The sequence below is a fragment of the Balaenoptera musculus genome, chromosome 2 (assembly GCF_009873245.2).
Source record: "Balaenoptera musculus isolate JJ_BM4_2016_0621 chromosome 2, mBalMus1.pri.v3, whole genome shotgun sequence".
NCBI classification, from domain to species: domain Eukaryota; kingdom Metazoa; phylum Chordata; class Mammalia; order Artiodactyla; family Balaenopteridae; genus Balaenoptera; species Balaenoptera musculus.
In genome coordinates this window covers 145368712-145392366 of record NC_045786.1, presented here as the reverse complement: position 1 = coordinate 145392366, position 23655 = coordinate 145368712, and the positions used below count along the sequence as shown (strand labels likewise).

Below are 23655 nucleotides of genomic sequence, written 5' to 3'. Positions count from 1 at the left end.
TTTGACATTGACGTACTCCTTCAACAACATGACTCGCTTCCAGGTTCTGATTAGGAAAAATGAGTTAGTGCACTAATTTCACTGAATCAAGTTGTATATTAAAAATCATAAGACAGAATTACTTGTCTAACTCTATTTTATACTGTGATGAAAAGTACAGATACCATTTATGTATGGAATCTAAAATATGACACAAATGAACTTATCTATGAAACAGAAACAGACTCATAGACATAGAGAACAGACTTGTGGTTGCCAAGAGGGAAAGGGAATGGGGGAGGGATGGAGTGGGAGTTTGGGATTAGCAGATGCAAACTACTATACGTAGAATGGATAAACAACAGGGTCCTACTGTATGGCACAGGGAACTATATTCAATATCCTGTGATAAACCATAAAGGAAAAGAATATGAAAAAGAATGCATATATATGTATAACTGAATCACTTTGCTGTACAGCAGAAATTAAACACAACATTGTAAATAAACTATCCTTCAAGAAAATAAAATTTAAGAAAAGTTTAGATACTATATAAATTTTTTAATACACAGTTATACTTTAGGGGTGTTAATTTCAGCTTCAAGTGATGTCACTCAGAGCCATAATTTGTTGTATCTTATCACATTGCGACAAATGACCTGCCTAATTTGAAAATTCTAAGTTGTATAGCCTAAGAAAACACAGCAGGTGCTCTCTGATATTGCCTTCCACTGGACCAGCTTCATGTATTAACTACTGCTCTGTGTTCCCTCTGTAAACCACAATGATAAATGCCCAATGGCACTAGCAGGCGATCTCTAGTGCCACACACACTTTCTGGTCCCACCAGTTGGGACTCCATGCTGACAAAGAATCGGCTGTGTCTTCCCAAACCTGTTTATGCCAGTTGACTTGTTATTGTAATTATGAAATTTAATTAAATATTATGAAAGCTGATGGAATATGAGTACAAGAGATAAATCTTGTTTCTATTAAAAACTAAACTGAAGGCTTTGGAAAGACTTCATAAAAGCAATCACTAAAGGAAAGCTGTTGGATTAGATGTGGGCGAGACCTATAAAAAATGAGAAAAAATTCTGAAGCCTCAGATTCTGTAAGATTCAGATTGCTTTGCTAGCGTCTATATTTTTGCTCTTATGGTTTATACTATTCACACAATGTAGAATTCAAAATAGTAGAATCACTGTCAAAGAAACGCCCTCGGCCTCTCACAAGAGTTTAGCAAATATATAGTTATTATTATATATTTTAATGAAAATAAAATATTTTGAGTATGTATACTTCTGAAAGATTCCCTGTCTTAATGATTTTTTTCAGTTAACTTGTTCCAATTATGTTAGCTAAGAGGGTATTTTCTATGGCTTAAATTAGAAACTACTTTCAATTAACTGCTCTTAAATTTATGAAGTGTTATGCTCTAAGCTGGATTACTCTGGAATATAGGTGTTCAAATTTTTATTCCTTACTTTTGAAAGACAAAGTACGTTGAACAAAATTTTACCAGGTTTAAAGATAAAAATATACTCCTTCCCTTTAGTCTAATATACTAGAGAGCAAGGCAAGGCAGTCAAGAACATGACTCTGGTCAGCCACTCCAAGGGTGAAATCCTGGCTCCAATATTACTAGCTTCGTGACAGCTTAACAGCTTAAAACCAGCCACTTACACCCCAGTTTTCTCATCTGGAAAATGCCATCGATAATGATACCTATACCCCAGTGGGCATGGAGAGGGTGAAATGAGAAAATGCACGTCATACCAAATGCTAAGTTCCTGGTACACAGTAAGTACTCAAAATGTTCATCATTAATGTGATCATATTGCCTAATAGGAAAAGAGCCAACTACTACATAAATAAAGACTGTAAGTAACATGTTCTTTCTCATGTTGGAGTGTCAGTTCTTTAGCAAGATGGCCTCACCTATAGACAGCTCACAAACACCTGTGGAAAACTTCCCCAGGTACAGCAAAACAGGGGTTTTCAGCTAGGGGCAATTTTACTTCCTAAGGACACATGGCAACGACTGGAGACTTTTTAGGTCATCACAATTGGGGGCACCTATTGGCATCTGGGGTGTAGAGGCCAGGGACACTGCTAAACATCTTATATCCTACAATGCATATGACACATCCCCCCAAACAAAGAATTATCTGGCCCCAAATGCCAAGATGGCAAGGTCGAGAAACCCTGTAGCCTAACGGACAGAATGAGAAAGAAGTGATTTCTAAAATCTGAACTCCAGAAGGTTATGCTGAGAAAATAAAGATGGCTTACAAATGAATTTGGGATTTTCATTATCATATTGGTTTCAGGACCTATGCCATAGATGTTTAAGACACGTGGATACTGAGCACCAAGACAAGATTCTTTTGGTCAATAAACTCCCGTGAATGGGGTTGACCATGTAATAAACTTACAATAAATTTTATTTTAAAGTGAGCACTGTCATAAAGCTAGAGTACCAGAATGAAGTACTAGAAATGAAACTTCATTCCGAAGAATAAACCTCAAAAGGACTTAAGCAGGACTCAAAACCCCCAAACAGTAGGTGGGAAAACAAAAACTGCTCTAGTAGCTTGCATACAGGGGGCCTCTCACTTGGGTTCAATGAAGAAATTACTGAGCTAGCTAGTGGACCACAGGTGTATGTTCTTCCTCGGCAAGCATCCTGTTTCCTAGCTTGGGTGCTCGCGTGACGGACTCATTCTTCAATTAATAATGCTGCTCAAAAACACTACTAGAAAGCTCTTAAGAGTTCATTTAAACTACTTTTCAATGAGTCACAGAGTTTTCTTAAAAGCATGAGATAAAACTGTATACAAATACAGTTCACATGCAGTACAATCCAACAATATAGGCATATATTACCCCCCATACAAAATGGAAAAGGAAGTCACCAACATGTTAACAGTACTTCTCACTCCAGTGACTTTTATACTCAAATCCAGAAGACCTAGGTTTGATTCCTGGCTCTGATACTTTTGTCAAATAGTAAAATTAATTCTCACTAAAATTCCTGTGAAATGAATGGGAATGTATTATAATTCCCACTTACTGATGAGAACATTGAGGCAGAAAAGAAATGGTCCCGTACTAACTGTAAAAGTGCTAAATAAATGAAAAACAGCATTAAGATTGCTTTAGTAACCCTTTAAAAAAAAGCTGTATTTATAATATTTTTAACTTTATATGACATTTATCCCTAAAGGTGACACAGCAAGTCTTCTACACAAAGATTACAATTTCATCCATTAAATCAAAGGTTTTAAAAAAATTAATATTTCATAAGCTAGTCAATACAAGATATTTAATGAATCTAAAAGGAGAAAGTAACTCAAAAATGCAAAAGGAAATACACTGCAGCAAATAACTATTTAACTCTTTCACCATCAGGAGAAGGCATTCATGCAAATTTTACATCACGCTGCTTAAAAAACCTAATAGACAGTACTCTTTTTCAGAAAGTATGGCAAAAGAAAATTAAAATAGTAAAAGATCTCTACTCACCCTTCTGATAGAAAAACTTCCTGTAATAGTATGCGCCGAGATCCACGTGTTCCACGATGTATCTTTTCACTCGATCCAGGTGCAACACCAAGTTTTCCTTGGGCACTTCAAGTACTGCCACTCCTGCGTTTGTACAATGGGAGCTGAGGGTAGACTCAAAGGAGGCACTTTCACATCCACTAAAGGAACCAGAATTTGATTTGGACAGGCTGATTTTCCTTTCCCCTTCTCCACCGATCTCATTCCGAAAATACGGACAGCTCATTACAAGTTCATTGCTTTTATCGTCTCCCTGGTCCATGCTGAGGCTTCCTTTGGAGTTCAGGTCCTCTGTGCTGCCCATCGGGGAGCTAAAACTGGCCGAGTGGGACAAAGGCCCCGAGACTAAGGATGCCACCGCAGCTGCCGAAGCCCCCGTGGTGGTGTTTCTCCTCTTAATTACACTGTGCCTGTTCATAACCGCCTCGTTCAAGTCAAATAATATACTCTGGACGTCATAGTGGGCAAAGCACTTTGGGCACGTCCAGGGCCTGACGGAGTCTTCCGATCGATTATCTTCAAGATCCGACGATTTCCCAAGTTCTTCACCTTTGGTATTGCGTAATTTACGAAAAATGGACGAGTCTCCGGTTTCAGACTTGGAACGCCGCTTGAGTGGTTTTTCCCTTTCCTTAAAGAGCCTGAGGTTCTCTCTCTGTGTGATGGGCCCGTCTATGACATCCAAGGAGAAACCAGAGCCCTTGCCCCCACCGGCGATGAGAAAGTCACTGAGCTTGGTCGGAGTGGGACCTCGATCAGACTTGTCGTCTTTGTAGCCCTTTAACAAGTCAAAGAAGCTGTCTCCGGACGTTCCCTGCTTATCGATTGAAGATGTGCTACCATATTCCCTGTGCAGTGACGGCCCCGTCTTGTAGGTGGGCGAGATACATTCATCAAAGCTATCCACGTCAAGTTCACTTATGGTGATATCGCTGTTGCTGCGCTGCCGTATCCGGCGCAGAGCTTTCCTGGGGGAGCTGGGGTAGGCTTCAGGCATGAGAAATCTGGAGTCCATGCTCTCCGACGGCCTCGTCTTGTTTTTCAGTGTGTTCTGTATGCTTTTTAACATGGCTGAGTCACTGGAATTGAGGCTTACAGAACTTCCCTGACTCACAGGACTGCTTTTGGAGGACATGCTCTCAAGGCAACTTGAGGTTTCTATTTCCTGGCTTGAACGGCTAGGTTCTTTTACATTTTCCTTTCTTGGGGGCCAATCCGCAATCCTTGCCCGAACCCCCATCTTTGGGACCCCAGGGGTCGAGGTTATATGATGAGAACCTTCACTTCGGGGGGGGCCTACAGGAGCCATGACTGATGACCCTAAGCTGCCGTTTTGGGACCTGAAGCGTCGCATGTAGAAGTCGTCCGTGTGGACTTTGGGGGTGCCATCTGTGCCCACAACAGACGCCCTTTCAGTGGCAACCGGCCTTTCTGTCTGAGACCGTTTCAAGCTGGTCATGATGTAAAAGCAATCAGACTTAAATCCCTGCAGAAAGGACCATCATACCTAAGTTTTAAATGTGCACTTCCCTTTTGGAGAATGGCTTCCAGAAAATACATCAGTTGCATGAGATCTTAATCTTTTTCAATTAAAAGGTTAAACAATGCCTTATTTTCAAACCTCTGAAAATCCAGACCTTCAAAACATTATAATCCACAAGAGTTCCTCTGCTTCACTTTGATAGATGGCTTTCTTTCAGAAAAAAACTGAATGCAACTTGTATCTCTGGGACTCTGTGATTGCCATAATCCCATGCTTTCTCTAAAAGAGAGAAGGACAATTGGAATTAGCATTTGATAAATACATCTAAAAATAAACATGCAATTGCCAAAACCAGACACATGCAAATAAAACACTCACTAATGGATTGTGGTTGATAAGGATCAACCCATCTTTTTAGTAAAGCAGGCTTGAAAGGAAGGAAGAAAGTGAAAGCATTTAATAATATCCATCATTTAAATTATATATATTTTAAAAGACTATTAACACTTCAGATTAATTGAACTGTTTCATATCACTACGAAGGGGGGTGAGGGATCTCGTTCCAGGATATCAAGGCTCCTAGCCCAAGTAAAGACGACGTACAGACTCCAATGACCTCTAATAATGTAGAATATCATGAACCACTGTGCTGACCAGAAGTTCAAGGCATAACCAACAGAGTTTGATAATTAGAGCAACGTACAGTTTTTTAACAAGACTAAAAATTGAAAAATTATGTCACTGAATATGTCGCAACGCTCACTTTTTAACCTCTTCTGTATTTCAAAATCCAAACTTGTTTTTTTGTTTCCTTACAAAGGCTTAACAGAGTTGGCAAGAGCAAATACAATAGAGAGAAAATAAACAGGGTTTTCCCGGAGCCATTCTACCCATTAGCACGCTTCTACATTTCCCTCTACTTTATTACTTATGCCAAAGAGGAGTATTTCAGAATGCATCCAGCGTTTTCCACCACCTCTTCCCAAGCTCTGAGATCCATCTACCCTTAAAACTAGAAACATTTCACTCATTAGCAAAATGCCTGCATTTCCTTACACACTGCAACCCACCCCACCCTTTGGCACTAATTTATGAAGACAGCAGAAACCAAATGCTGCTGTGGACAGACCTTTCCATATCCCCCAGGCGACGACAGAGAACTGCTAACATTCTTCCAGGTGACAGGTGAAGAAAGCCAACTTCCTCAGGAGCACGTCAATCAGGAGGAGAGAGGCACAAATTCTGAGCACAAAATCCTGAATGGTTGCGTTCGTCATGAAAATAAAGGCAGAGCACCCTTTTCCAAGGTTCCACAAATTACACAAGAGGCGGCCTTTAAATTCCTGCCAGATGCATGTTTGGAAAGATGCTGCTGAACCAGCACTGCGCTGCCGGGGCCGCATTGTCTACAAATCACGGCTGACACCCAGGCCGACCCGCGCTCGCTGCGCTCCGCTCCCCGGCAACAAGCACTTACTTCCACGATAATTAAGCATCTCGCTAGTCGGCTTCCTGCCTCCCAGGCAGCCGCTTTAATTTCTCCTGCGCTATGCAGCATCATTTTAGAAGACTCGCTGCTATTTAAAGGCTGGAACATTTAGGGGTGTTTCAAAACGTACGGCCGCCTGCAGAATGCAGGGCCAGCTGAACTCCAGCTGCGCTCGCACGGGCTGCTCAGACCAGCCCGGCACAGTAACGCCAATTGTTTTCCCTCTCGCTCCTCTTCACCATCTTTTGTGAAAGGGATAATGGTTTTGCACAGCTACCCATTAAACCTGGCTTTTGAGCTTTCTAGATACTTTTATCGTCAGATTGCTATGATTTGACTTTACATCTGGGAACTGTCCAAGCTCCTCTTGAACTGTAAACCTTCAAGTGGAATAATGTGCTAACTGCTGAATCTGAAGGCAGCCCATGTGGCCACAGCCAAGGTTCAAGAAGTGCTCCTTATAAAATGGAAGGAAACTGGGCAACTGAAGCAAGATGCAAAATAAACACTAGCCCATTTCAAAAAAAAAATTGACAACCCCAAACCACAATTTATGAGCTATTTTGTAACGAACTAGGGAAAAAGAAGCTGTTTATTTCAGTGAAATAGCTTTCAAAGAAAGAATACACTGACATACAAAATAATTCTCAATAGATTCTTATGAAAATCAGATGTTTGCAATGCTTCTCACAAGCTCACAGAAATGCAAATAAATCACCTACCATTCCCAGAACAGACATTCTCTAAAAAGCCAATGCACCAATCCCACCGGGGTAAAAACTCTTTTCTTTCCACATTTCCTTTCCCTTAGAACAGAGTTCACTGCAGGACTGCCTTTTTTAGGATATGTGAAGTTATATCCATTGTAGGAGGAAACTGAAGGCCAGCACCAAAATACAGTAAATAGCACTGACTTGAAAAATCTCCACTCTTGATCGTCACTACTACAGGACACCTTTTCAGAACCATCTCATATGCTTCCTGTGTTTTTTAATGGGTTTAAAAAAATCTTATACAGATATAACTATGTTTCTTTGTAATTTAAAAGAAATGCCAAGACTCCTATTACATCTTGATTATAATAACAACTCAATGTTATCTTTTAATTTCAAAATATAGACGGGCACATAGGGGAGAGAGTACCCACAGTTTAATGACCTGTAAAAACGGAGAAGGTTCCAGATGGACAACTAAGTTAAATAACAAATTTTCTTTTCTTGTCATGAGGACCTTTTTTCCTTTTCTCTTCCCCTTCCTCTTTCCCATCCTTATTTATAGCAACAAACCCCTTTAGGCACAATATGAAACTTCAGACACGGAGTAGCATCTATACAAACATATATGCTTTGCATTTATTCAAGTACTAGTTGAAAATAAAGATGCCATCCATGTGTGTAATATGATGACACATCAATAACACCTAAAACCTATTCCTCGGGGTTGATGGAAAGAGCAAACATATACTGACAGTTATCAGCAATTCTCCTAATTATCAGCAAACCTGCCTAAGCATCATTAAATATGGTAAAAAACAACAGAATAGAAGAGCAATACTAATTTACAGCATGTCACCTACATCTGTTGAAAGAGTAAACTATTTAAGAAATATCCTTGTTATATATATGTTTAATTTTACAGCTCTAGGTACTATTTGAGTCCATGGTAGATCCATTTACCTAGAATACCAGTACCAGTCTAGTTCTGTGAGGTCCTGGAAACTATCAGAAAAGGAGAAGATGCGTTCAACGTCTAGTAGATGAAAGTCTTTCCATCACTCAAGGTCTATCACCAGGTAACCTATCAGCTTTTTCTGATAACACCATTTTTCCAGAAGAAGTACCTCCCCCTCTCCTCTAAATCACCCTGAGCCTTGCTGCATTCTCTTCTGAACACAGACCACACACTTGGTGCTAGGGATATTTGGGGAAACAGTCCCTCCCTCCAAGGGAAGCTACAGGTGTAAAAACAGTCCCTGTCATCCTGGCTCACTGAGACATTTACATTCTTGACCTCTCCCCCTCCTTCCTGAAACTGTGTCTTCTCTAGGCCTCCATGATGAACACGTTCTCCTTAATTTCTGGTGCCTCTTTCTCTTGGCTCATTCCTCAGGATCGCTGGTGGGCTCCATTCAAAAGCTAGTGATTCCAGGGTGGTATGCTTGGCTTACTTCTCTTACCAGTCTTCAGAGTTTTGGAAGGGGCTGTAAAGGGTATCAGCATTAGGATCCATTTGAGCACTGAGTGCATTAGGATGAGATCGCAGGCCTGGCTACACTGGAGTAAAAATATTACTCTGGAGAGCAGGGTGTTGACTTCATTGGATCAGCTGCCTGTGCAACTGAATGAAGCAGAATAATGAAATTACTTTGGGAGATATCTGCATGGTAGCCACTACTGTCTGGTGATGTCATAGGTACCCACAGCTTTAAATATTATCTCTATGCAGTTACCTCCAAATTTCTTCTCATGACCCTCTCCCCTAAACTCCAGATAAAATATATGCACGTGCTCATTTGATATCTTCCCTTTTTATCTATTTTCAACAATGAATTAACTAACAAGCAGAAAAAATGGGAAAATAAAATTTTTCCAAGAAATAAATGGGTGATAAGGAAGTGAGAACAATAAATAATTGAAGGAACCAAACGAAAGGAACAACATGGGAAACTTTCTTTGTGCCAAGGGCATAAAGAATAGTTTAAAGGTTACACAAGAAGATGTGGGAAGGAAAGAAAAAACCAACAACAACTTACAGTTCCTGCCCTGAAATAATCTGCAATACGATGTTACATTCACTAAAAAGATGTAGCATTCCTCATCAATTACTTCCATATTCCAAAATGGGATGTTGTTAGATTCCTTAACTGGTACAGCCTCAAATACAGGGCCAACTCTCAATGCTTACAGGCAATAGAAGGAATTTTGATGACGAATAACTATACAAATACCCCGAGATTCCACAGATATACAACATCAGTATTTATGAAAATGTCAATGTAAATAGTTTATGAAGTTGTATACACAGACTTAAAATACCCATAAATATTCTTGCTTTGGATTGTAACAGGAAACTTTATTTTAAAACAGAAATATCACACCACGGTGCTTGAACATTAGATTAGCTAAGATAACCAAATAAGGCCAACAATTCTCTTTACATCCCTTCTTGGCTTTCCTGAATTTCACTCACATTACATAAAAGTAACATCTCAGATAGAAGGGACGTCTCACTCTTTCAAGTTAGCCTTGAAACACATACAAACGACTCCGTGCAATGTCCTGGATAATTTAAGCTTTATGAATCAGCACATAACTTTTTAGACTGGACTTCCCCCTTCTTTCATTTCCATTCTATCCCTTCAACAAAAAGTAGGAAGGATTGGGAAGAGAGGAGTTGATAAATCTAGTTCCTGCTCTTCAAATGTTCACTATCTAAAAAAGCACTGATGGAGACAAAGTAGATTCAGATAACTTGCCCTGGAATTACCAAAGTGAAAAAAGAAGTTATGGATACAAAACATACATAACAGGATAAAGTTACATTTGAGTTTAGAGATAAGAAAGCAATTTAAAATGTGCTTGTTTGGAGACTTCCCTGGTGGTCCAGCAGTAAAGAATCCGCCTTCCAACACAGGGGATGCGGGTTCGATCCCTGGTGGGAGAACTAACATCCAACATGCCGCGGGGCAACTAAGCCCACTCGCCACAACTACTGAGCTCGCGCACCCCAATGAGAGAGCTCACGCACTCTGGAGCCTGTGCGCCACAGCCAGAGAGAGAAAACCTGCACACTACAACTACAGAGAAGCCCAAGTGCCACAAGTAGAGAAACCCGAGCGCCGCAACAAAGAGAACGCGCACCACAACGAAAAGATCCTGCCTGCCTCAACGAAGATCCCATGCGCCGCAACTAAGACCCGACGCAGCCACAAAAAAAATAAGGATAAAAAAAAAAAAAAAAAAAAAAAAAAAAAATAAGGATAAATATTTTTTAAAAAGTGCTTGTTTGGACAGAGTGAGGACCAAAAGAGATAATAACATTTGCCTCCCACCCACCCTCCGAACTAAAAAAGTTCAACGAAGAAAGTTCCATTTCAAAGGCCTAGTAAGGCTTGAAGATACTTTGCATAGTTGCGGGTGAAGGAAACAACATGAAAATTTGGCAGTGAGCTTGATGGCAGAAGAGAGGTGATAAAATTAAAAACGTATGGAGCAAGATACATGATAGAATTATCGATGGGTAGGGAAACGATTCCATAGCTGGCAAAGTAAAGGAGAATAGAATAAATTCGAACACTTATATTTAAATATGACAAAATTTATGCAGTAAGCAATTAATATAATGTCAAAGAGCTAGGTGTGAGGAGCTTGAAATAGGGAGGTAAAAGGTAAAAAGTAGGGTAAAAGGTAATAAGTAGAAGGTAACAGTGAACCAGGATTATTAGGGGAAAAATAGTGTTTTAGGTGCAGCAAATGAACACTTTCAAGGAAAAGAAATCAGAGCTCACCAACTCATCAGGGGCATGGAGTTTCCATGGCCGGCACCCAGGATATCAAGAGAGCAGACTAAATCCACGAAGGTAGTGAGTGTTTTGAAAATACTAATTTGTACATTAATATTCATTTAAAATCCATTAAAAAGTTATTCATCAATCCTGCAAACTGTGATCTAGTACTGATCATCCTATTACCAAATAGGATCTGGGGAAAGGCATGTGAGAAATGGATGTCAGGGGAGACAACCAATAAATGTCTACTATGCAGGGGGAAAGGCTTATCAACTTTCCCTGAATTGTGCTTCAAATCCAAGTTATTAATTCATAAGAAAGGGTTCCATAAGTAAATAAGGCAGGGACACACTATCACCTCTGTTACGACATGATAATACATGTTAGTATATTAAGGCTCTATGAAATCTACAGTTAAAAAAAAAACAAGAAAAACAAAAACCCAACACTTACTATTAAACTAAGATATTTCTTAACCGATTTGATCATGGACTAACTTTAAAAAAAACAAAAACATTTTTATACTCTGCATCCTATTGAATGTAACTGGGCACAAACAGGCCCAGTTTCAGAAGAATTCAGAATACAAACAAAATGGTATATACATTATAAATTTAGCTATGCTTTTTAAAGTTATATAAAGATATATAAACAACCCAAAGGAAGCTCACCAAAGGATTTATAATGCTTGTTGTTACATAGTTAGATTATGAATAATTTTTTTTCTTTCTTTTTGGTATTTGTCTATATTATTTATTTTCTAAAATGAGCACTATAACTTTTATAATCAGAGGAAAAAACTTAGGAGAAAAAAAAGAAACATCATTCTGTTACTAAAAAAATAAAATAAGGGCTTCCCTGGTGGCGCAGTGGTTGAGAATCTGCCTGCTAATCCAGGGGACACGGGTTCGAGCCCTGGTCTGGGAAGATCCCACATGCCGTGGAGCAACTAGGCCCTGAGCCACAACTACTGAGCCTGCGCGTCTGGAGCCTGTGCTCCACAACAAAGAGAGGCCACGATAGTGAGAGGCCCGCGCATCGCGATGAAGAGTGGCCCCCGTTTGCCGCAACTAGAGAAAGCCCTAGCACAGAAACAAAGACCCAACATAGCAATCAATCAATCAATCAATAAATCTTTAAAAAAATAAAATAAAATAAAATATGATCTGGGTATGTAGTATGATTTTGAATACTAATTATTAAAGACTGCACCATATTAAACCTCCAACCATTCAAATCACCAAACAAGTCAAAATTCAACAGCTATCAGGTCCTTCCAATAAGATGACCTTATGCTAAATCCCCTGATTAAAATGGAATCAAAGAGGGCTACATAAAGTATAGATTACTAAAGATTGTAAGATTAGCAGTATTTACAGGATTTGAATAATTACTCCATACAGATGATTAACACAATTGCTTATATTTCCTCATTTCTTCGTATTTAATATCGCTTTTTTTATATTTAATATTGACATACCCTAGAGTCTCCATTTCACCCTTTCACAAGGTTGCAGTGACGTGGGCAGTCAGGTGAGGCCGCCTAAACGAAGCATAGACTGAGTCATCATCACTCGTTGCCCTTTCCTGGAACGCATCTACTTTCCGATGTACACGTACTTCTCACCTTTTGTCCTCACAACCCCCCTTCTGCGGAGACTCGAGCTAAATTGGAAGAAGGTCACCATTTGGACTGCAGACCAGCACTCTGGAGAGCATTATAACAGTGCTATGAGGTATCGATGGCTCAAGGAACTGAAACTGTACATTTAACCCGGAAAGGAAGAATCTAGTAGTACTGACTTTCTCTGAGGGCAGGGAGGAAAGAGATGGTCTGAACTGTATTAAGTCAGATTTAAACTATACAAGCCATGAAAAATTGCCTTTGATCCACACGTGATGAACCACAGCTGAGAATCTGCATCACTAAGGACAGCTTTTCAGGCTGCCAGCGTGGGCTATTCGAGCACTGTTCAATGCTTTGCACTGAGCTAGTCACTATCAGAGGGGGAGGCAAAGAAGGAACATTTCCACTCTCAAGTTCCTAAAATCTGATCGGAAGAGGAAAAGAGGAGTGTAGGAAACCAGAGGGTTCAGTAAGACAGAACAACTGGCTTTGTCAAAGACATCATGGTTTTCTCATTTGAGTATTTATATTCCAAAAACAATTTAAGAAAGGGCACTTTGAGGCATATTTAACTTTGGCTTAGGAAAAGAGTAGAAAGCCACATCAGTAAGAACAACAGGTGAACAGAAAGTTCCTTCTACACGACACTCTAATATCCTAAACATTATTAATCACGATTGATATCAACAGTAACCATATTTCATATAGCAGCTTTTAAAATACCACCCAAGAACCAAGAGCTTAAAAGGAAAAAATTAAAACATAAAATCATTCCACATTGCCTTAGTGTTTCCTTAAATACAGACTGCAGATGGGTTATTTGTCTGTTTCACTGTACTCTTATTTCTGAGGATAAACTCTCTCCCCACAGAGCTCGGAGAACATGGGACTCTGCCATGCTTTCCGCTCTCTGACCCTTGTGCTTCCTCTCAGCCCTCACAAGCACCCTGGGAGGTGAGTATCTCCGCTTTGGAGACGTAAGCACACTGTGTCTGACAAAGCGCTCACTGCGTGGAGGGCTCTCAATAAATACTGGGATAGCAGTTAGAGGATTTATGGCAGAAAAACTATTTTGAAAATACATTATAAAAGAAAAAAGGCCTCCATGTGTAGCCTGAGTATCACTTCTGAAGCCCAATCCAGACATGAATCTCTACACCCAGTGGGGAAAATATATTGATAATTAACTTCCTTAAAATGCTGCAGTGGTCACGTCACTTGTCTTTCGTGAAACTTCAGAGGCCCCTCAATTGCAACCCCATTATTGTGTGACTCAGGCCTGGAGCTCAGAATTAAGTGGCACCCACCCCCAAAAGCCTACCTTCTTCCTGTAACAGCAGGGACTATTCTGCCCTCCACAGACCAGCACCTTTTCCTAAGGCTCCACAATGACTGAACCGGAATCGAGGGTGTCCCTCTTGACCTTACATTCAGAATTTTAAAACTGTGAGTTATTAGAATGAATACCTTGTCTGATCCCTTCATTTTCCACATGGGGTGTCTCAGGGCCACCGTTAAGTCCACCAAGGTTAAACAGCTGGGGCCGAGCCCACATGTGAAGCCAGACTTCCCCATTCCCTGACTTCTACCCTGTCCGCTTCACCAGGCTGTCCTTCAGGAACATGCTTTTTCAACAACCTGCTGCCACCAGCTGTAACTACAGTCTGAGCGTCCATCTGTACCACCTACTGTGCACTAACTACCTCATTTACTCCCCACATCAATCTGCATGCAGGTATCATCCACCGCAGTTCCTACTAAGACCCTGCCACTCAGAAAAGACTGGGTCACTGCTGGGTCTGATCCCTAAGCCATGTTCCCGGCACTGGAGGACCCACCCTCCATAAGATGCCTCTCCTTCTCCTACTTTCTGAAATTAACTCTACACATGGTTGGGCCTTCCCTCCTCAATTACATGTTAGGTACTGGAGGACACAGATCCATCCAATCCTCACCCTCAAAGCACCTAAGCTCAGTATCCTCGAAATGGAATCCTTTGCAACAAAAGCCATGCGGTCCCAGCTAAGACGAACTAGAAATTAATTGATACATTAATAGAATTTATATTGTAATCTAAAAAGTAATTATGGTTATCTCATAAAAACTGTGTTGAGGGAGACCTGTCAAAAAAAAGTCGCCTTCACTGAAATTTAATACAGATTTCAGCTTCATTGTTCTCTCTTAAGGAGTCTTCACAACAGTCGTGAATGAAAAATAAGAGCGGTTTGACCTTCCTCTCTTCAATCCACTCATCATCAAAGTACATGAAAAATAGCCATAATAATGAGAAAATCTCTTAAAAGAGCAACAAGAAGTGAATCAGAACTGGATAAGGCACCATCACATGAGATAACTAATGCACAATAGAATCTGCTGTTAAGAATCCTAGCAAAGTAAGTAAACACATTCACAGGAAAAGGGAAGGAGGGGTGGTTAGTACAGCACAGGTGGCAGAGACAACAGAAAACAGAAATTAAAGATCACTGCCATCAAATTAATAATGGTCAAAATAATTTTTATCTTCTATCCTCAAATAATTTTTCTCCCATACAAAAGTCTCCACTTTGCTGCCGCCTTTTTCAGTTGTTTTTAAAAAATGAATACGCTTTGTTAAAAAAAAAAAAACTGAAATAGTGCTAAAAAAGTGAAAAATACATCTTTCCTTCAAGATATCCTAATCCCAAAAAAAAAAAAAAAAAAAAGATATCCCAATCCCAACCCCAAATGGTAGCCCCCCCACTGGTTCATGAATTCTTCCAGACTCTGTGCCGGGGGTCGGGAGCACAAACACAATAAGACAGGCACTGAATAAGAAGGAGGGAGGGAAAGGATGCAGTGCAGGGAACAGCTCCCATCTGAAGAGACTTGACTCCAGTGCTTACAGAACCAGAAAAAAAAGAAAAGAAAGGTGGAGGGTGGGTGATGAAGCATGAAACAATCTACTTACGTTCAGGAGAGGCAGGGGACCTCCCCTGACAACCTGACATAAAGCACTTGATGAAACACTTCACAACGGACACATTTTGAATCTTTTATATACTTATCCTGGTTCTGAAAACAGGAGCCCTATACAAATGTTTCTGGCAACTTGTCAACAAAAATTACGACAAAAGCAAAGAAAGAACTTTAAGTCAATGCACACCACAACCCTCCAAGGTTTTTTTTTTTTTACTATGTAAATTTTTTACTAATTATATAAATATTTTTGTATTTTTTACTAATTATGTACATATACAAATATACATAAACATTATAACCTTCAAATGAAGTTATTTTTATCTATGCCTCCAAACTTAAAAACCTCTGATTTCTAAATGAGATCTTACAAATCTATTAACTTTATCACTTCAATGTTCATTTACAAACTAGGGGAAAAAAAGTTAAGTAAGATGCAGACTGACCAAGTGTTCCAAGATAAAACCTTGTGGCAGGAAGTCTTCTTTTGTTTCTTGGTCACCCTTTTCATTTTTGTGGCAAAGTGAAATAAATCCCCTAACTGGACATAGTAAGTTCGATCTTAAAATGCAGTCCTGTTTGCATTATCACTCGCTTTAAAATGTGATCACTTTGCCTATGCAGGCGTTTCTATAAAGTGCACGCAGGCAAGCACAACACTTACACTCTCTTGCTCGAAACCTCACGATAACTTCCCTCTGCTCTCAAGGCAAAAGAATTTCCCAAATGCATGACGCATCTCCCTGGTTAACAGCACAGCCTCTCTGCGCTCTCTGAACTGGCGGCTCTAGTAAAAGGGAAAGGGGAACCAGGTGCAAGTACTTGAATGCACCTTGAACGCACTCTGGAGCCTTCAGGAGAAAGCAGGTGGCAACTTCTACTGAAACATAACCTCACCCAATTCTCTTCCCTCCTTCTCTGTGCTTAGTCCTACCCATTCCTCTTCCTCCTGCTGAACTCTTTCTTTTCCTTCAAGACTGCATTTGGGTATTGTCTCTTCCAGGAAGTTGTCCACACTCCGCCCCATCCCCTGACACGTTACCTTTTTTACAGCATCCCTTGAGAGGACTGCAGGTAATTTATGGTGAATAAAAAACAAGAGAGGGATTCTCTACTTTAAAGAAATTGATTTCACTTTGCATTATTACCTTCTAACACCAGCTCTGCTGGGAATAAAAAGCGAGGGACTGTCAGTTTGAAGTTTTCTGACAAAATAACTGATTTTGAAAATTTTTTGATGAAACTTTCGTTAAAATAGGTTTAAAAGAAAGGATATGTTGGAGTAAAAAAAACAAAAAAACAAAAAATCTTTCAACAGAGCACAAACGCAAGAAAAAGCCTAACTAGTGTTAAAACAATCATGGGTATAATAAGCAACAAAAGACATACAAATCAAAACAACACTGCATCATTTTATACCTATTAGGAAAAATTCTAGGGATGTCAGTCCTCCCACTGTTAATGGTGCTACAGTTAAAACAGACATCCTTGTGTTGGTAGAAGCAATAGAAACTGGTAGAACCGTTTCAGGAAAAAAAAAAAAAGGTGGGTAAACCAGAAAATATTCATACTGTTGGGCTCCATATTCTCTCTTTCAACATTTGCAAATGGATGGCTGTCCAGCAGCAGAAGGGATTTTCCTCTGCTGAGCCCCAGGACGACTCCTCACACTTACACCAGCCCTCTCTAATCACTGTTCCTACAGCAAGCCCCATGAATATCCCACTCCTGTGAGCTACGGGCATTCACTCTTTCTCTTACAGTCCCTAACACTCCCCCCACATTCTTAGTCCCCAAAAGGCAATCATCAAGAACATCTTGATTTTTTAAAGTTTCCTGATACACCACCCACTAAGCCACAAGTGTTTCAGGCCAGGAACTGCACCTTATTTAACTTTATGATCCTTAGCCTTTAATAGAGAATGTCAACTACATCTGAACAGGAAAACAAGTGGTGCAACAAACATTGAGAAGTGATTTTTACCATCTGTAAGAAGGAAAACCTGTGGTACAAAGATACTCACTACTCTGCTATTTATTTAGCTTTTCACTTATGTTTTTTTTTTTTTACCAAAGTAATGCATACACTCGTTAAAGCAAATAGTACTTCAGGCATTTACGGAAAAAACAAAACCAAACAGTAGTGCTTTATTTCATCTTCTCCATTCCCAGGAGCAATCACTTTCAATTCATAGCACTGTTTCCTCCAGTATTTCCATGTTCCTAAATAACATGATTATGCGCTATTTCTTGATTTATCAATCTTAGATATTCTCTGTTGAAGTTCTGTTTTGGGAGATGAGAAGTAAGCATGCTTCCAGTAAGTGTCTCCCCACTTCCCTTGCCCTATTTTATGTAACTATGCATGGATAGATTTATATATGTATGTCACAGTTATATCACATATATACATCAGGATTTATATTACTATGGCTATATTTGCTCAGTTGCTTACTTTTATTTTTCCTGGAGTTAATAATTGCTTTTTTTCAATTGCTTAGTTTCTATATACCTACCCTTAATTCTTTCTAAATTCAACAAGAGAAGCAAACAAACAAACAGACAAAAACACTTTTCTCATTCCTGTTTCTCACATGGTCAAAAGTAACAGGTGCCCATTCCATTTCTCTCTCCTGGAGACTTCTCTCCATCTTCATGCTGCAATCCAGCCCTGCTGATCTCCAGGTCTACTGCACAGGCATCTCCAGAAAGACATCATCACCATCATCATCCTGACATTTCCTTCTCTCCTCTCCTGGGATGAATTCCATGCTTCCCAGATCTCATTATCTTTCTCTTTCTTAGTCTATTCCCTCATTTTAATGGACCACTATCCTCATTCAGCAACTGCCTAAGAAAAGTACCTAGGTGTTAAAGTTTTGAGTCTTGGCACATCTAGCCTTAATCTGACTGATGGTTTGGCTGGGTATAAAACTCTAGGTAGTAAGACATTTACCATTAGAATTTTTAAGGTATTATTTCATTATCTTCTAGCTTCTACTGTTGGAATTGAAAGGTCCAATGATATTCTGATTCCTGATCTTTTATACAAGTTCTTTTCCAGTAATTTTTTAGGATCATCTTTTCAATACTGGAGTGGCCTCTGTGTGAGTCTTTTTATAGTCCTTGTATTGGACACCCAATAGGCCTTTTCAACATAAAAACATACCTCTTTCAGTTAAGTGAAATGTTACTTCATTATTTGTTTTGATATTTCCTTTTCTTCCTTTTTTCTTTCATTTTGTAAATGTTTTATTTATTGGATACTGTACTCCCTCAATAGTTTCTTATCTCTTCTCTCACACCCCCCATTTCTTTTTCATTTAGGTACTTGGGAAAATTTTTGAACTTCATTTTCCAACCAGACTATTTAATTTTTCCTATTTATTCTTGAACTCAATTTTGAAAAAATTTTGTGTCCTCTGGTTGTTTCTTCCATTAAAAAAAAAATCTATTCTTGTTTCATGACTATGATATTTTGTCTTATCCCTGCTATTATTAAACTAAATTGAAAGTGTTCTTTTTTTTAATACTACTTTCATTTTTATTTTTTATTTTTTTAAAAATTATTTGGCTGCGCTGGGTCTTAGTTGCGGCACGCGGGATCTTTGTTGCCACATGCAGAATCTTTAGTTGTGGCATGTAGGCTTTTTAGCTGCAGCATGCAGGCTCTTAGTTGTGGCATGCGGGATCTGGTTCCCTGACCAGGGTTCGAACCTGGGCCCCCTGCACTGGGAGCACAGAGTCTTAACCTCTGGACCACCAGGGAAGTCCTAAAAGTGTTCTTTTCATATTCAATGAAAATGAATGAAATGAAATGAAAAAGTAAATTTCTCAATTTACTTTTCTTCCATTTGTTGTGAGCACTGTCCTTCTCACATGGAAGGCTTTTTCTCATATGTCTGCTATCACTGGCCATCCTTTTACATTTAGTACCTGGGTGGGGGCAGGGCCTGGTGACTACTAAGTAGACTTTCCTGAAGGGGACTGGGTGGGGACCCATTGGTTTACCTGGGGAAACTGGACATAGGGGGAAATATAATCATCACTGCCTAGCATCTGTGTAGTCTCTTCATATATCCGGGGAAATTCCTTGCCTTATACAGAGCCTGCCTTCCACAATAGAAGCCTAAAAGTGCCACACTGTCAATTAACCAGCTATTCTTACAGATAGGGCACAGACATTACCTGCTCCTCAGCCAATGAGGTGTGCACATCCTGGACTCTGAATTGAAAGGCAGCATCTGGAAAGAGCAAGGAGGAAGCAAATACATTTACATGGAAGCTGGTGGCATCAGTAGTGGTGACGGTGTAATAGCTCCCTCATTTAAATGCTGGTGGTGGGACTTCCCTGGTGGCACAGTGGTTAAGAATCTGCCTGCCAACGCAGGGGACACGGGTTCAAGCCCTGGTCCAGGAAGATCCCACATGCCGCGGAGCAACTAAGCCCGTGAGCCACAACTGAGCCTGCGCCACAGAGCCCGCGAGACACAACTACTGGGCCCGCGCGCCTAGAGCCCGTGCTCCATAACAAGAGAAGCCACCGCAGTGAAAAGCCCACGCACCTCAACGAAGGGTAGCCCCCGCTCGCCACAACTAGAGAAAGCCTGCACGCAACAATGAAGACCCAACACAGCCAAAAATAAATAAAAATAAATTTATAAAAAAAAAAAGTGCTGGTGGTGACAATGCAAAATTGGACATCCCGTGCTCAGGGGCAGCACCACGCCGGCTTTCTTGAGTGATCTGAGTGTTGTCTTGGCTAGCTGGCCTCCCTTGTTCTTACCCATTTTCCAAACCTAGTTCTACAGCCTTTCCAGTAATTCAGCAAGTCACTGAACACTATTTCCATAAATTCCTTTCCTGCTGAAATCAGACTGACAGTTTTCCCCCTATACTGGGGACCCCAAAATGCTAGTACTCAGAGGTCATTTTTAGAATACACTTCACTTTCTTTAGAGAAGAATGGTTCCATTTCCTGCCTGGCTTCCAGCATTCTGGGAGCCAAGCTCAGCCAAAGATGTTTCAAATAATTCCTCCCTGCTTCCAGAGGCTTTACAATTACACCGGTTTGGAAAGGGACCCGACTATGTACCCATGACCAACCTCTCAGTGCAATCTTCCCAGCTACTTGGGGCCTCCAACTCTTGGACTGTATAGGGTCAAAATTTTCTAGAATTTCTCTGTAAAGGCCTTCACATGCAGCTCTCTCCTCATCACTAAATTAGTTACAATACATCCATTTCTCTCTGCTGACCAAAACAGTGTTGATAATGCTAATCTGCTCCTATTTCTTTTCCTCATATTTGACCTTGCATATTTGTATCTTTTTCTATTCCTTTAGTAACACTGGCATAGGGTATGGGAGGGGAAGAAAAAACTGCAGCATGTGTTCAATCTGGCGTGTTTAACTGAGGACTGCAATGTTATTAGTCTGAGCTGAAAACTTTCAATTATGAAATATCTGAAACATGCAAAAACTTAGAGATACGTAGTACCCCTCATCTGGATTTAATAAATGTCAGCGTTCTGCCGGATTTGCTTCAGATCACAAAGAAATAAAATGTTATAAATATAGAGAAAATATCAACTTCCAACCCCATTCTTCTCTCAGCCTCTCCAGAGAAACTTCTCTCCTAAAGATGCTAGGCACCCTTCCCACAAGTATTTGTATATTTATGAAATCTAAACAGTATCATTGGGAACACATCCTTTCACAACTTTGTTTTTTTCACACAAAACTGTCTTCTAGATTTATTCATGGTGATACAAAAAGATACAGATCCTTTATGATAACCTCTGTATGCTTTACATTCTGTGTATATATTTGGGTTTGTTGCTTGATATCTAGGCTATTTCCAGTTCTTTGCTATTACAAAGACAGAATGGCCATTCCTTTCACACCTTCTTTGTGAACATGGGTCAGTCTCTCTAGAGGACTCTATAATGGGAAGTGCTGAAACCTTGAGTTGGAGCGTTCTTCAACATTATTGGATACTATCAAACTACACTCCAAAGTGGTTGTAACAATTTTACAATCCAACAGTCACATATAAAACAACATTTGCTGCCACATTTTTGACTTTAAATTATCAGGATCGCATAAAACGTTACCTTGTTGCTTCTACTGGCATTTACCTGATAATCAGTGAGAATTTTAATTCATTTATTGGTCTTATCTACTTCTGTTTTGTCCATTTTTCTACTAGGTCCCTGTTTTCTTTGTTACTGATTTGTAGGATTTCATTATATACTATGGATATTAATCTTTCATTAGACATGTGTCTGAATATTCTATAGGTTGTCTTTTACCTTTGTTTAAGGTATACTTTCTTATACACGCATTTAAAATTTTTAACATAGTCAAATTTATCTCTCCTCTCTTTTATAGTTTGGGCTTTTTGTATCTTGTTCAAAAAAAATCCTCCCAATCTCTAATATTATACAGATGTTTTCCTATATTTTCTTTTAAGAGTTTAAAGGTCTCTCTTTAAAATGCATGTCTTGAATTCATTCAGAATTTATTTACAGGAATATAATTTTAATTTTTACCACACTGTCCCACCATTGCTTTTTGAATAGCCTGCTTTTTCCATACAAATTTGTAATACAAGGTCAAAAACAAGTTCCCACACCATGAAGGTCTCTTTTTATAGTCTCTCTTCTGTTGAATGGTCTATTCTCTATCCGTATGCCAATGCAGCACCAATTCAAATATCAAAGCATTATAATAAATCCTACTGACCACATTAATTCTACTTCTCCAATTAATTTTAGTATCATTCTGCCATGTTTCATGGCAAACTCTCTTGGCTTTGTTGCTTTGTTCTATTTTTGAATTGCATCAAATTCATAAACTAATGAGAACTTGGTCGTTGCATACCTTCTGTTATACTTATTATGAGGTACATTTTAATATTTTATTATTCTGACTAGGATCATTTATGTAACCACATTTTCTAATGAACTGTTGCTAGTGTACTAAAAAAATCACTGATTTTTTTGTATATTTCATATCCAGTACTCTTACTGAACCCTTATTAGCATTAATATCAGTTTGATGGTTCTTTTCAATTTTTTTAGTTAGACAATCATACCATTTGCAAAACAACTTTTTCCTTTTGTTGCCTTATCAAGTTGGCTAGTAGTTAACATGGCTTAATTTTAAAATGTATGTTAAGTTAAAAAAAAAAAGGTTATATTCTACTTTATAAACATGTTTATATACCTGCAGAAGCACAGGGACTTCGAGAAAATGAAAATAGTTGATTTTTTAGGAGGAAAGATTTTCTTCTTTATAAATATTTGTCACATAGTAGTTTTCAAAAAAAACACATACGACTTTGGAAGTACTATGCAAGAAAATACACTCTATATAATTTTTATTAAAAGTACTGACAGATCAGTTAGAAAGTCATGAAAATATGCCAAAATATTTAAAGGAGGAATAAGTCTTAACCACATGTGGGAATTTATTTGGGGTATGATGAAGGCCTTGCCAGCTAGCCACCCAAACGGCTCTACTCCCCGCAGTCCAACATATTCACTAAAGCAAATGGGCTTTAAAAGAAGTCCACTTTGGAGTGTGTTCTTATTTCCCTATGGCATGATTTTAGGAGGAAAAAGAGATGGATTATACTTTCAAAAGCATTTTTAAAATGCTGTTAATTTGGACTTGATTACAAAATGAATGAATGATGGAACCTTCAGTAAAACCATAAGGCAGGCCTACCCACCACCTTCCCAAAACCAAATTCAGTATCTCTATAATTAAGAGCACATACAGGAAATGACTTCACAAAGTCTCCTTTAAGACTAGATCCCCAATGCCTAGCGAGTTAATAAGAAAACAGACAAAAATAACAACCTGACCCAACTGAGAAAGTTGTGTGGTACAAGTGAAACAAAAACTGACAAATAAAATGAAAGGAAACTGTCAGAAAAATAAAAAAGAAAGACATTAGGGTTACTGTGAAAGTGAAAGACAACAGAATAAAAATGAAAATTTCCAAATAGAAACTCCAAAAGAGAAAATATCAACAAGTAGA

At 39.2% G+C, this 23655-nt stretch overlaps 1 protein-coding gene across 7 annotated transcripts in view; it reads right to left on the bottom strand.

Annotated features, from left to right (window-relative positions):
- The window catches only part of SIPA1L1 (signal induced proliferation associated 1 like 1), a 375846-nt gene that overhangs the window by 133903 nt on the left and 218288 nt on the right, over positions 1–23655 (bottom strand). For all 7 annotated transcript variants that reach the window (XM_036842740.1, XM_036842743.1, XM_036842742.1 and 4 more), the window contains one exon: positions 3508–5308. In XM_036842740.1, coding sequence (XP_036698635.1) covers positions 3508–5005 — 1498 coding nt within the window. In that variant the 5' untranslated portion in view covers positions 5006–5308. The remainder of the gene's footprint in view (positions 1–3507; positions 5309–23655) is intronic.